Here is a 13,771-nt window from a genome sequence, read left to right on the forward strand (position 1 = left end):
TCATCGTGATGAATGTACCGTGCAAGTATACATTCCATTGTCAAGTTTATATCTAAAATGTACAAGTATACAATTCAACAAGAGAACAAACCAATCGAAAAATGGGCAGAAGACCTAAATATACATTTCTCCAAAGAAGACATACAGATGGCCAAGAGGCACATGAAAAGATGCTCAACATTGCTAATTATTAGAGAAATGGAAGTCAAAACTACAATGAAGTGCCACCTCACACCAGTCAGAATGGCCATCATTAAAAAGTCTACAGATAACAAATGGTAGAGAGGATATGGAGAAAAGGGAATCCTCTTATACCGTTGGTGGGAATGTGAAGTGATACAGCCACCATGGAGAAGAGTATGGAGGTTCCTTAAAAAAACAAAAATATAACTACCATATGATCTAGCAGTTCTACTCCTGGGCATATATCCAGACAAAACTCTAGTTCAAAAAGATACATGTTAAAAAAAAAAAAAAGATACATGTACTCCTGTGTTCATAGCAGCGCTATTCACAACAGTCAAGACATGGAAACAACCTAAATATCCATGAATGGATGAAGAAGATTTGGTACATACACACAATAGAATACTACTCAGCCATAAAAAGAACAAAATAATGCCATTTGCAGCAACATGGATGCAATTAAAGATTAAGTAAAGTCAGAAAGAGAAAGGCCCAAAGAAAGGCAATGCCAAAGAATGTTCAAACTACCACACAATTGCATTCATCTCACACACTAGCAAAGTAATGCTCAAAATGTTCAAGCTGGATTTAGAAATGGCAGAGGAAGCAGAGATCAAATTGCCAACATCCATTGGATCATCAAAAAGGCAAGAAAGTTGCAGGAAAACATCTACTTCTGCTTTATTGACTACACCAAAGCCTCTGACTGTGTGGATCACAACAGACTGTGGAAAACGAAAGAGATGGGAATACCAGGCCACCATACTTGCCTCTTGAGAAATCTGTATGCAGGTCAGAAAGCAACAGTTAGAACTGGACATGGAACAACAGACTGGTTCCAAATCAGGAAAGGAGTACGTCAAGGCTATATATTGTCACCCTGCTTATTTAACTTATATGCAGAATACATCATGAGAAATGTTGGGCACAAGCTGGAATCAAGATTGTCAGGAGAAATATCAATAACCTCAGATATGCAGATGACACCACTCTTATGGCAGAAAGCAAAGAAGAACTAGAGTCTCTTAATGAAAGTGAAAGAGGAGAGTGAAAAAGTTGGCTTCAGACTCAACATTCAGAAAAGTAAGATCATGGCATCCGGTCCCATCACTTCATGGCAAATAGATAGGGAAACAATGGAAACAGTGACAGACTTTATTTTGTTGGACTCCAGAGTCACTGCAGATGGTGACTGTGGCCATGAAATTAAAAAAACATTTCCTCCTTGGAAGAAAAGTTATGACCAACATAGATAGCATATTAAAAAGCAGAGACATTACTTTGCCAACAAAGGTCCATCTAGTCAAAGCTATGGTTTTTCCAGTAGTCATGTATGGATGTGAGAGTTGGACTATAAAGAAAGCTGAGCGCTGAAGAATTGATTTTTTTTCAACTGTGGTGTTGGAGAAGACTCTTTAGAGTCCCTTAGACTGCAAGGAGACCCAACCAGTCCATTCTAAAGGAAATCAGTCTTGAATATTCATTGGAAGGACTGATGTTGAAGCTGAAACGCCAATAGTTTGGGCGCCTGATGTGAAGAACTGACTCATTGGAAAAGACCCTGATTCTGGGAAAGATTGAAGGCAGGAGGAGAAGGGGATGATAGAGGATGGGATGGTTGGATGGCATCACCGACTTAATCCATGGACATGAGTTTGAGTAAGCTTGGGGAGTTAGTGATGGACAGGGAGGCCTGGTGTGCAGCAGTCCATGGGGTTGCAAAGAGTCGGACCCGACTGAGCTACTGACTAAACTGAAGAAAGAGAAAGACGAGTACCGTATGATGTCACTTATATGTGGAATCTAAAATATGCCACAAATGAACCTATCTATGAAACAGAAACATAGACATAAAGAACAGACTGGTGGTTGCCAAGGGGGAGGGGGTTAATGGAGGGATTGATGAGAGGTTGCGGTTAGCAGATGTAAGCTTATATATATAGAATAGATAAACAAGGTTCTACTTAGAGAACTATGTTCAATATCCTATGATAAATCATAATGAAAAGGAATGTTTTAAAAAATACATATGTATAACTGAACCACTTTGCTGTACAGCAGTAATTAACACAACATCGTAAGTCAACTTTACTTCAATTTTAAAAATAAAAATGTATAAGAAGTACTTAGGCAGTTGAAGCCATAAATTGTAAAGTTTTAAATCTCATCCATAGATAATGGCTTAATAGAAAATTATTGTGTCTCTTACTGAGAGCTGGTTGAATTAGTGTTTTTGAAGGGTCATTTGCAAAGTTTTACTGATGTGCCTACAGAAAGAGTTCAGAATATTTTTTCTCCACGATCTCTTCTTCGTTTTTGCAGAAAAGTTTACCAAAAGAATACCAGAAAAATCTTCAAAGTATGAAAACAAGCACTGCTTCTGTAAATAAGCAGTGTTTTGTCCTCAAAATAGCATTTGACTCATCTTAATAGTGCTGTAAATTGCTAGAATTTAAGTTATTACACATGAAAAGACTTAGAAATGAGCATGTTCTTTAATTCAGAAATACCACAAATTATGGGGGAGGGGCTACATAACAAGAATGTTAACTATAGTATTTGTTATAGTAGCAAAAAATTGGTTACTAGGGATATGGCTAATTATTTGGTAAGCATGACTATTTACAAATTTAAGTTAAACATTTGGTTCCTTAATTTCATTTTGGGTGCTCAGTAGATGCAAGTAGCTAATGGTTTTCATGACAGCTCTGCTAGCATGACACAAAGTTCTCTTGGGAACACTTGAGTGTGCGTCTTTAACGTGCATACTGATCACATGGGGGCTCTTGTTAAAATGCATATTCTTATCAATAGGTCCAAGGTAGGGTTTGAGATTCTGCTTCCAGGTGTTGGCAATACAGTATCGAAATGGGAGGTTCTTTAAGTTCCTGTGCTCATTCCCTGATTCTCATAGGAAAGGCCTGTCTTTGAGGTGCAGGTCTCTGTAGGTTTCCTAACTTGCTGGGGATTAGCCAGGCACACTGATACATGGTGGAAGCACCCTGTGTGAGCTGCCCTCTGATGGTGCCTTGAGACAGGGAGTGACAGTTGACCTTGGGTATTTAGTACAGGGCCAATCCTGCCGGCAGGATTTAGCTGAGCACTCTAATTGGTTTCCTAGCCTACCTTTTGACAGAGCAGTTTATAATTTTCTTTATCTTGGTACCAGCATGGGTGGTGGTTTGTATGTGTGTTTATTTTTTTAAAGTGAGGCTGTGTTTTAAGGTTATACAGGCTTAGTCAGATTTAAAATCATAGAGTAGACAGGACTGTGACTGTGTTGCCAAATTAGCTCTTCCTTTTTTGGCTTATTAATGGCTTCTTTGTGATTACAAATAAGAATGGCCTGTTAAATTGTAATTATAATTTATAGCTTAGTATCCAGAACTATGACCATAGAGGTATTAAGTGTAATTATCTGCTGATGGTATTGTTATTTTTTGCCTCATATCTTATTAAAATTGGACTCATACAGATCTGGATTCAGATAGCGACCATTCACCTGCTAGCTGTGGGGTTATGTGCAAGTTAATTAATACCTCAGGAGATGTATATATACATATACATATATATGTGTATATGTGGCTTTCCAGGTGGCACACTGGTAAAGAATCCACCTGCCAGTGCAGGAGATGCAGGTTCAGTTCCTGGGTTGGGAATATACCCTGGAGTAGGAATACTGGAGTAGGATACCAGAATGGGTTGCTATTTCCTATGTATGTGTACGTGTGTGTGTGTGTGTGTGTGTGTGTGTATATATATATTGCATTTCCCTGATGACTTAAGTTATAGAGCATCTTTTCATATGTTTATTTACCATATATATCAATAACCTCAGATATGCAGATGACACCACCCTTATGACTGAAAGTGAAGAAGAACTAAAGAGCCTCTTGATGAAAGTGAAAGAGGAGAGTGAAAAAGTTGGCTTCAGACTCAACATTCAGAAAACTAGGATCATGGCATCTGGTCCCATCACTTCATGGCAAACAGATGGGGAAACAATGGAAACAGTGACAGACTTTATTTTGCTGGGCTCCAAAGTCACTGCAGATGGTGATTGCAGCCATGAAATTAAAAGACATTTGCTCCTTGGAAGAAAAGTTATGACCAACATAGCATATTAAAAAGCAGAGACATTACTTTGCCAGCAAAGGTCTGTCTAGTCAAAGCAAAGATCTGTCTAGTCAAAGCTATGGTTTTTCCAGTAGTCATGTATGGATGTGAGAGTTTGACTATAAAGAAAGCTGAGCACCGAAGGATTGACGTTTTTGAACTGTAGTGTTGGAGAAGACTCTTGACAGTCCCCTGGACAGCAAGGAGATCCAACCAGTCCATCCTAAAGGAAATCAGTCCTGAGTATTCTTTGGAAGGACTGATGCTGAAGCTGAAACTCCAATACTTTGGCCACCTGATGCGAAGAACTGACTCATTGGAAAAGACCTTGATGCTGGGAAAGACTGAAGGCAGGAGGAGTAGGGGACGACAGAGGATGAGATGGTTGGATGGCATCACTGACCGAGTGGACATGAATTTGAGTAAGCTTGGGGAGTTAGCGATGGACAGGGAGGCCTGGCTTGCTACAGTCCATGGGGTTGCAAAGAGTCGAACACGACTGAGCGATTGAACTGAACAGAACTTATTGCATATATATCTTCTCTCTGTTGAGGTCTTTGGCCCATTTTTTTTAGTCCAGTAGTTTTCTTATTGTTGAATTTTAGGAGTTCTTTGTATATTTTGGAGAACAGTCCTTTATCAGATGTAATTTTTGCAAATATTTTCTCCCACTCGGTGGTTTGTCTTCTTCTTCTCTTGACATTGCCTTTCACAGAGCAGAAGTTTTTTATTTTAATGAAGTTCAGCTTTTCAATTCCTTGTTTTGTGGATCATCAGGACTTCTGTTTTCATATGTTAATAAAGGGAGAAATTGTGTAGAGTTTTTGGAAGGATTACTGGGCAACAGCCATAAAGCATTCAGCACAGTGTCTGGCACATTGTAACATTCAGTTAATGATGATATATATCAGGCCCCTCATTTAAGCATGTGTTTGCAAGGGCACAGTCATTAGGGAACCTATACATAACTAGTTATTGGAAGAACCAGAAATAAAATAAAGTCCAGCCCAGTGCCCTTCGTGCACCCTCTTCTCAGCAAGTCACTGTGGATGAGTTACTGAGCCAGGTTGACTGAACCCAGGCCAACTGCTTGAAAGTGACTCTCATGCTTGTTAAGATGTTCTGAGTTGTCAGAGTGATGGGATCCATTGCCGGTCCGGTGTCCAAGCACCACCAGCCATGTTTTTGGGGTGGGTTGTTTGTTTGCATGCCTGAGATCACTCGTCACTCATGGGTAGGTTCTGAAAGTCACAGAGGCTGTACAGTGGAAAGGATACAGGCGTGCTAGCCATGCTGACGTAGGGTAGAATCTGTCTTCTGCTACCTTGAACTTGTATGACCTCAGACAAGTTACTTTGTCTGACTTCAGTCTTTTCTGTAAAATGAGTCCAATAATTATGATAATGATGATAGTTGAAAATGACAGAGCATTTGCTGTTGGGGGGGCATCACCCTGAATTCTGGATATAAGTAATCTGATTACATTCTCACAACAACCCTAGCGGAGTAGGTCTTGTAACTGCCCTTGCTTTGCAGGTGGGGGAAACTGAAGCATGGAGAAGTTAAGTAATGGAAGTGGTAGAACAAGGATTAGCATCCCCACTTTCTGGGAATTCCCTGGGGGTCCAGTGGTTAGGACTCGGTGCGCTCGTGAGTGAGGGCCCGAGATTTAATCCCTGGTTGGGAACCAAGATCCTACAAACCGTGTGGTACAGCCAAAAAATAAAAAAAAGGATCCTCACTTTTTGATTGCAGAATCCATGGTGCATTTTTTTAAGTCTTAAAAAAAAGAAGAAGCTTTATTGAGATACAGTTCACATATCAAAATAAAAAAGTGCAATTCAGCGGGTTTTGGTATATTTACGGAGTTGTGTAACCAACACCATATCAGTTTGAGAGCATTTTTATCACCTCGTAAAGGAAACTCCATACCCATTTAGCAAGTTACTCCCCACTTTTACCGATATTCCCCTGTTCCTAGGCAACCACTAATCTACATGTGATCTCTGTGGATTTGCCTCTTCTGGACAGTTTACATAAATGGAATCATAATATTTTGTGATTCTGCAAAATATAATGCATCTGGCTTCTTTTGCTAATAATGTTTTTAAGGTTTATCCTTACAGCATGTATTTTTATGTCTTTCCTTATTAGCCTGAATAATAATCCGTTGTATTCATATACTGCATTTTGTTTACACACTTATAGTTGATGGACATTTGGGTGGTTTCCACATTTTTGCTACGATAAATAATGCCACTGTGAACATCTGTGTACAGGTGTTTGTGTGGACATATATTTTCATTTCCCTTGGGTTCCATGATGTGTTCTTAGTTAATCATACTGTGGTCTTCTGGGGAAAAGAACAGGTTCTTAAACGGGAGTGGTCACCTTATATTGCTGCTGCAGAATTATGGTGGGGACCTTAATGGAGAGTGTTAATTGTGTGATGAGCACTGGGTGAAGCTCTTTATAAGCATTTCTCCGTTCAGTCCTCACAACAATTATAAAGGGTAGGGATTTTGAGCCCATTTTGTAGATGAAGCAACTGAGCCTCAGCAAAGGAGCTGCTCCAGCTCATGGAGCTTGTCAGGTGTGTGGGAGCTGAGCTTGGACCCTGGCATGTGCAGCAAGGGAGCTGCTCCAGCTCGTGGAGCTTGTCAGGTGTGTGGGAGCTGAGCTTGGACCCTGGCATGTGCAGGGCTGTAGAGGGCTGTTCCCACTATGTTTTGTGGCCGTGTTTATCAGAGGCATTTATGACCATCCCACCTCCTCCTTGAAAGTTTACTGGCCTGGTATTTACTGTGTTTTTGTGGGAGTTTGCTTCAATTCGCCCTGTCAAACAGATGAGGAGATCCTTGTTTTTACCAACTGGCAGTGGAATTGAGTGGGTGCCCAAGGTCCTGGGTCGGTTGGGAGGGGCAGAGTCTTGGCTGGAAGTGTCGTCTTGGAGCCTGGGTTCATTGCTTTTTGCATTTCAGCACAACGGCTTTTGAAATGCACCTCTAGGCAAATTGTTGTCCTCTCTCTGTTCTTTATTATTTACTTAAATATGCGCTGAAACTTTACCTTAGGTAAACAAAACGTGACGGGTTAAAATAACAACAGCAGCAAAACCCTCATAACTCCGGTACCCATCAGCAGTAGGTCTGGAATCTAGTCCTGGGAACTGTTGAGCTATCGAGAATCCCTCTTTAAACTGCTGTGTGTAGGTTTTTTTGCTCACCCTGGTCACACTCAGCTGTGTCCGTTGTGAGTTGTGTGCTGTGAGCACACTGAGTACACTATTTGTCACTGTTCCCCGTCAGCGTGCACCTTAGTGAGTTGTGAAGGGAGGGTAAAGAGCTGGTGATGATCTTGTTATCATCAAGAACGTGAAATGCTTATGGAATCAACTATGAGAGACTTAAAAAAAAAAAAAAGAATTACATAAGGGTTTGTTTAACTCACTGCTGACTTGGTTACTGCTACTGGAAGGGTTTAGCTTTGAAGAGACACAGGCAAGTGCCTGGAAGCCAAAATCTTGGTTTATAATTTAAAAAGAGCAAGAGTGAAGCTCATTTTCAAACTTTTCTGGGAAAAAAGAGTTTCTATAGGTTGTGGGCATCTGAAAAACTCCACAGAGCGCTGTGAGCAAGGTACCTGCTGGTGTTGATAGCTTCCTTCTGTTCCAGTTCTCACACTCATCTTGTCTCCTATTTCTGGGGTGGGTGTGTGTTTTAAGACTCCCAAGCTGTAGATTAAGTTATTTAACACCTCTGTTCCATGCTGGGAGTGTAGCATCCAGTGCTTACTTCCCAGCTACACCAAGTGCCTCTCCACATTGTCTTGGACACACCTTACAGGTTATCCCTCCTGCTCTGCCTGTGGCCCCCTCCCCGGATATCCACCCACCCACAGGTCAGTCATCTTACAGCTCTGGGGTACACAGCTGTCCACCCTGGACCTCTCATCGCCGTTTCATGACATGCACCCACGCCATCAGTTCCGCATTGTATACACCTGCCCTTCCCTCGGAGATCACCCTGCTCCAGCCCCATGTGGCCTTTTTTTCATGATTATAAGCTTGTTTTTCACCTCGTGGCCTTTGCGTCTACTGCTCCCTCTACTTGGAGAGAGGTCCAGGTTTTCTTAGGATTCCTTCTTTCCAGTGTCACATCCCATGGCAGTTACTGCTACTAGAGATTATATGTTTACTTGTCTGTTGTCTGTTTTCTCTGTTAAAATCCTTCCTGTGTGGGGAGAACTGATTCGTGTACCCCCAGCAGTGTCTGAGATGTCCTAGCTTCCTGAGTATTTGTTGAGTTTATGAGCCTTGTCTATCCATCTACTGTTGTAGTTGGACTGCATTGGGATTACTGTTTACATGTCCTGGTTCCCCCCTGTACTGTCACTGCCTGAGGGTAATGATGTAGGATGATTTTTCTTTTATCCACAGGGTGGGTGCTAATTGCTCAGTAGATGTTTTTCAAATATGTGACTATGGATCTTGGGAGAGGTAAATCCCTAAACTCTTGGTCTTCTCATGGAGGCAGCTGTCCACCGCCAAATGTCCTTTAGATGCCACTGATAGAACATCTGCTCGTCAGAACAGGCTGCAGTGGTTCTGATGGCCTTTTCACCAGTGGCCCTCTGCCTTTCTTTTTCAGGGTCTGTGCCCTCTGCTGCTCTTTGGGTCCTGCACAATCCAGCGCACATGTGTTCAGTTGTGTTTGACTCTTTGCGACCCCATGGACTGTAGCCCGCCAGGATTTGTCCCTGGGATTTCCCAGGCAAGAATACCAGAGTGGGTTGCTATTTCCTTCTCTAGAGGAAATCTTCCCGACCCGTGGATCCAACCCACAACTCCTGCATTGGCAGGCAGATTCTTTACCACTGAACCACTTTGTAAACCCTGCACAACTGACCCCCACCCCCAGTTGTATTCATTCGTCAGACCTCATCTCAGTGGCCTTGTTTATGGGAAATAGCTCCTATTCCCCAGTCATCCAATGAGATCAGGTGCTAGCTCCTGTCAAACTTCCTGAAGACAGTGCTATATATGGTTTGATCCTCATTTGAACATCAGGATCTGGCATGTTGCGCTTGGTAAACGTTTGTTGAATGAGTGAGTAAAGAATTAATATGAAAGTATATACACTACTATATGTAAAATAGATAGCCAATGGAAAATGGCTGTAATACTCAGGGAGTTCAAACTGGTGCTCTGTGACAACCTAGAGGGGTAGAATGGGGTGGGAGGTGGGAGGGAGGTACAAGAGGGAGGGGACATATGTATGCCTAAGGCTGATTCATGCTGAGGTATGGCAGAAACCAACACAATATTGTAAAGCAATTATCCTTCAATTAAAAATAGATTTTAAAAAATTAGTATATTTACATACCCATGTTCATAGCGGCAGTATTCACAATTCAAGAGGTAATAGTAACCCAAGTGTCCATTGATGGATGAATAAATAAAATATGGCATACCACATACAATGGAATATTAGCCTTAAAAAGGAAGGACAATCTGGCACATGTAGCAAGGATTAACCTTAAGGACATTATGCTAAATGAAATAACCCAGAACCAAAAAAGCCAAATACTATATGATTCCACTTGCATGAGATATTCAAAATAGTTACGTTCATGGAAACAGAAAGAATAGTGATTGTGAGGGGCTGAGAGGAGGAGGAATGAGTTGTTGTTGAAAGGGTCTAGAGTTTCAGTTTTGCAAGATGAGAAAGTATTGGAGATTGGCTGCGTAACAATATCAACAGACCTAACACTACTGAATTGAATACTTAGAAGTGGTTAAGATGGTACATTTTATGTTACGCAGTGTTTTTGTTGTTGTTGTTTTGCTAAGTTGTGTCCATGTTGTTTTGCTGCAGTCATCTCTGACTCTTTGTGACCCTATGGACTGTAGCCCTCCAGGTTCCTCTGTCCATGGGATTCTCCAGGCAAGAATACTGGAGTGGGGATCTTCCCAACCCAGGGATTGAACCCACATCTCTTATGTTTCCTGCATAATTAAAAAAAAGAGTGAGTGATGGCAGAAACTGTAAGTTCTGGAAATCATTGAAGAAAAATCTGGAATTGTTAACTTGTAGAATGCCAGTGACTTCTAGGTAATGTTCATACATTTAAGGGAAAGAAGTATTTATTTCCTCATCAGGGCAGCAGGAGTGTTTTCCTGAGGATGGTCACAGGAAAGGAGCAAGCTGCTTTGTGCCCTCCATCCATGCTCCTCTGTGCCTGGGGCCTGGGCTGAGCCTTGCTGGTGTGGGGCGCCTGCACACCCTGCACACCCGGGGTCGAGTCCTGGGCATCTGCTCAGCTCCCAAGGTCCCACTTCAGTAGGGTTCCTTTGTCTTCCGTGCCCTCTCAGTGTAAGATTTGAAACAAACTTTCATTCATTTCTGATCCCGTTTTGCTGGCCCAGCACTTCTGAAGCACCTACTCTTACGGAGTCCAAGGGAAGGCCCTGAACACTTTAGAGAGCCCATTCAGCATGTGCGCTTTGCGCTTTGTAGGGAGAGGTTGCTGCGTTCCAGGCTGACACTGGCCCTCTGAGGTGTAGGTATATTTTCCTCATTTAGTTATGTTATCCCAGGCCCCACAGCTCGGTGACAGGACAGAGATGGCCCCCAGATTGTCCTTGCCTGTGCGTCAAGTTGCTCCTTATCCAGTATTCTTGCCTGGAAAATCCCATGGACAGAGACGGCTGGTGGGCTACATAGGGTTAGGGTTAGGGTTACAGTCCACGGGGTCACAAAGTGTCAGACACGATGGAGCACACAACCTCAAACAATGTAGAGGGCACGCTCCTCCTTGCAGCCAGCTCAGTCTGGCCCATTGGTGTAACATACAATATACGGTGACAAGGACCACCACTCCGCAAGACCATGCTTCCAAAATCCCAACCTAGCTCCCAAACCCCCAGCATCCCATACAGGCTTTCTTAGATGTTCAAAAACCCAAAATGTGCTTTTCCACCCCCACCCTCTGCAAGTGGTGAAGGCAGAGAAATGGAGAGCAGGGCTCTTTGTTATTCTTTTATCTGTGAAGTTTACAGAAAGGGGCGAGAGAGGAGGAGGCTCTGCTGAGTGAGCACTCTGCCCCCGCTATGGCCCTGACTGTACCCACTGCCGGAGTGTAGACGTAGTTATCTCCAAGGATGAGCAGCTTCGTATCTTCAAGCCTTTTAATTTTCTAGGTGATAACAGCAATCCTAGGCACCTGAAACATTACCGGTTGCTGTTCAGCCAGCTTATGCTTTTCGTGTATGTGTGGGGCGGGGTGGGCAGTGAGGGGGAGCATCTATGTAAATAAATACTTCTCTAAGTGTTCCTTTCCACAATATTGCTCTAGAATGTCCTACTTAACTTAAAAATTTCTACTCAGATACTGAATCATTTTACATGTCTAAAAGGAATATTTACTCTTAATTCTCTAGTTCTCTGGCATGGGAGAGAGGGAGGGAAAGAAAGCCAGCAGAGTGGTGCAAATCCAGAATGCTCTCCTTTTCCTCATAAGTAGTGCTTTTCAGAGTGTTTGGTGTCCCGCTGTATGGATGTGTCACTGTGTGAGATGACAACAGGATTTGCTGGGAATGTGGGCCACTATTGTATCCGCCTTACGTAACCACGTGGAGTGGTGGCAATGGGCGAGCAGCCTGGGATGTAGGCAGTGCCCTGGCTAGTCACCCTCCAGAGGCCATGAAGACCGCACAGTTCCTCCAGAGGATGTGGGTCCAGGCTGTTAAAAAGTTGGGGAGATTGAAAGGCCATGTGAGTCCCTCCGCAAGCTCTCCTTTCCCCCTTTTCTTCCCCAACCTTTCTTTGTGGGAAATTGGGAGGGGGAGCCTTCTCACAGTGATTCCTTTCTCCTCTGATTTATTTGTGCTTTGGGCAGCCCTCAGGAACGAACTGTGAGATGCAGATTGTAGTCATTGGTGGGTTTAAAAAATACTTGTCTTATATTAGGCAGACTTATGTGAAACTGATAGCCTCTTAATGGGATTTATGAATCAAAGGCTGCTGTTTTCCCTGTGTTGGGAATCTGCGAGCACGGTGTTGCTTTCTGGGGAAAGATGTTTGTTTATATTTGGGTAATTGTAATTTCTTATTTTGGGTAAAAAGCTTTCTGCTTCCCTATCTAGCAGAAATCTATATTTTTCTTCTTACTATTATTTTTTAGTATTCTTTTTATCTTGGTTTCTAAATGATAGAAAAAAGTTTTTTCCCTTGTTCTTTTTTTCCCCCAATAGATTGAACATGGAATGCACTGTAGCATGTATAAGCGTTTACTTCTATGACGGGATTTTTATCAAACATGTCCCTTATGGGCAGATATTGATTCATCTCTGGCTCTGACTTTCCATCACTGAAAACCAACAGTTTGTAGATAAGAAGCTTAGAAATTTCCTGTCGGGAGAGTCAAGGCAGTGAAGACTTTTAGTGACTGCCTCCTAGTTGTTTTTTATCACATTTTGATATTCTTTATGTAAAATATGGGATTTACCTATTTGGCCAAGATTTTTCAAAGGAAAGAAACTTTAACAACTAGAGAGTATTTTTAGAGACAAATCAAATAACTGTTTGTCCCGTTCTCATTCTTCATGTATATACGTTTCTGCCAACACAAAGCTTTTTATTTACAGTTTTTAAAAAATGGCCCCCTTTTATCTTTCTGCGTTGTCTAGGAATGAGTCATTACAATTTCGTAGGGGTGGTTATTCACCTTACATACAGAAAAAGTGAAAGTGATGTAGGGAAGAGCACTGGAGATCCTCCTGCTGCTGGAATGTTGTCTCTTGGGTTGAAAAGGAGACTTGGCTTCTTCTGCAGCCTTCTGCTCCTCCGGAGCCAGCCTGCTTCTGCACCTTGCCTGCCTTCAGGCACCTCTCAAATTACTGCTCCCATCCCCTCCTTGCCCTCTGGCAGTCTGAATGATCGCACTTTTGCTCTTTGGCTTTGCCATCTGTACTGCATTAACGAATATTGGTATGAAGTCCTTGGGCTAGGAATCATTGGGTACGCTTTGGTGTTCACTCATGAGCCCACCCTTTCTTCCTCCCTGTTTTTTAACTCTCAAAGTGTTTGGTATATAAGAGAATTATGTATCTAAATCATAAAGTGTAATCATAAAATACACTCGTGAGCCCGTCACGATACCCATGGACCCTCACTAGGGTGGACCCCAGGTCCTGCCTCACTTATCTACCTCATCCTGGGTCACACACACACGCAAACACCTCTAAACAAAAGTGTACAGTGCAGTGGTGTCCCATATATTCACATTCCACAAAATCGTGTTTGCTCTTTGAATTATGTAAAATGATAGCTCTCTATATAAATCCTTGTAGGATGTTTGAGATGCTTCTGTGTTGTGGATGTGTGGCTCTAGTTTTCATTGCAGTACAGCATTGCATTTTAATAATATATCACAATTTATTTGTCTGTTCTGCCCTTTATAGATCATT

The 13,771-nt window shown here is 42.3% G+C and overlaps 1 protein-coding gene across 8 annotated transcripts in view; it reads left to right on the forward strand.

Moving 5' to 3' along the window:
* The window catches only part of TJP2 (tight junction protein 2), a 98,821-nt gene that overhangs the window by 39,290 nt on the left and 45,760 nt on the right, over positions 1 to 13,771 (forward strand). For 2 of the 8 annotated variants that reach the window (XM_005210007.5, XM_024995494.2), the window contains exon 1: positions 11,971 to 12,077. In XM_005210007.5, the coding sequence (XP_005210064.2) occupies positions 12,006 to 12,077 (72 nt within the window). In that variant the 5' untranslated portion in view covers positions 11,971 to 12,005. 8 annotated transcript variants of the gene reach the window in all.

This window comes from Bos taurus, chromosome 8 (assembly GCF_002263795.3).
Source record: "Bos taurus isolate L1 Dominette 01449 registration number 42190680 breed Hereford chromosome 8, ARS-UCD2.0, whole genome shotgun sequence".
NCBI classification, from domain to species: domain Eukaryota; kingdom Metazoa; phylum Chordata; class Mammalia; order Artiodactyla; family Bovidae; genus Bos; species Bos taurus.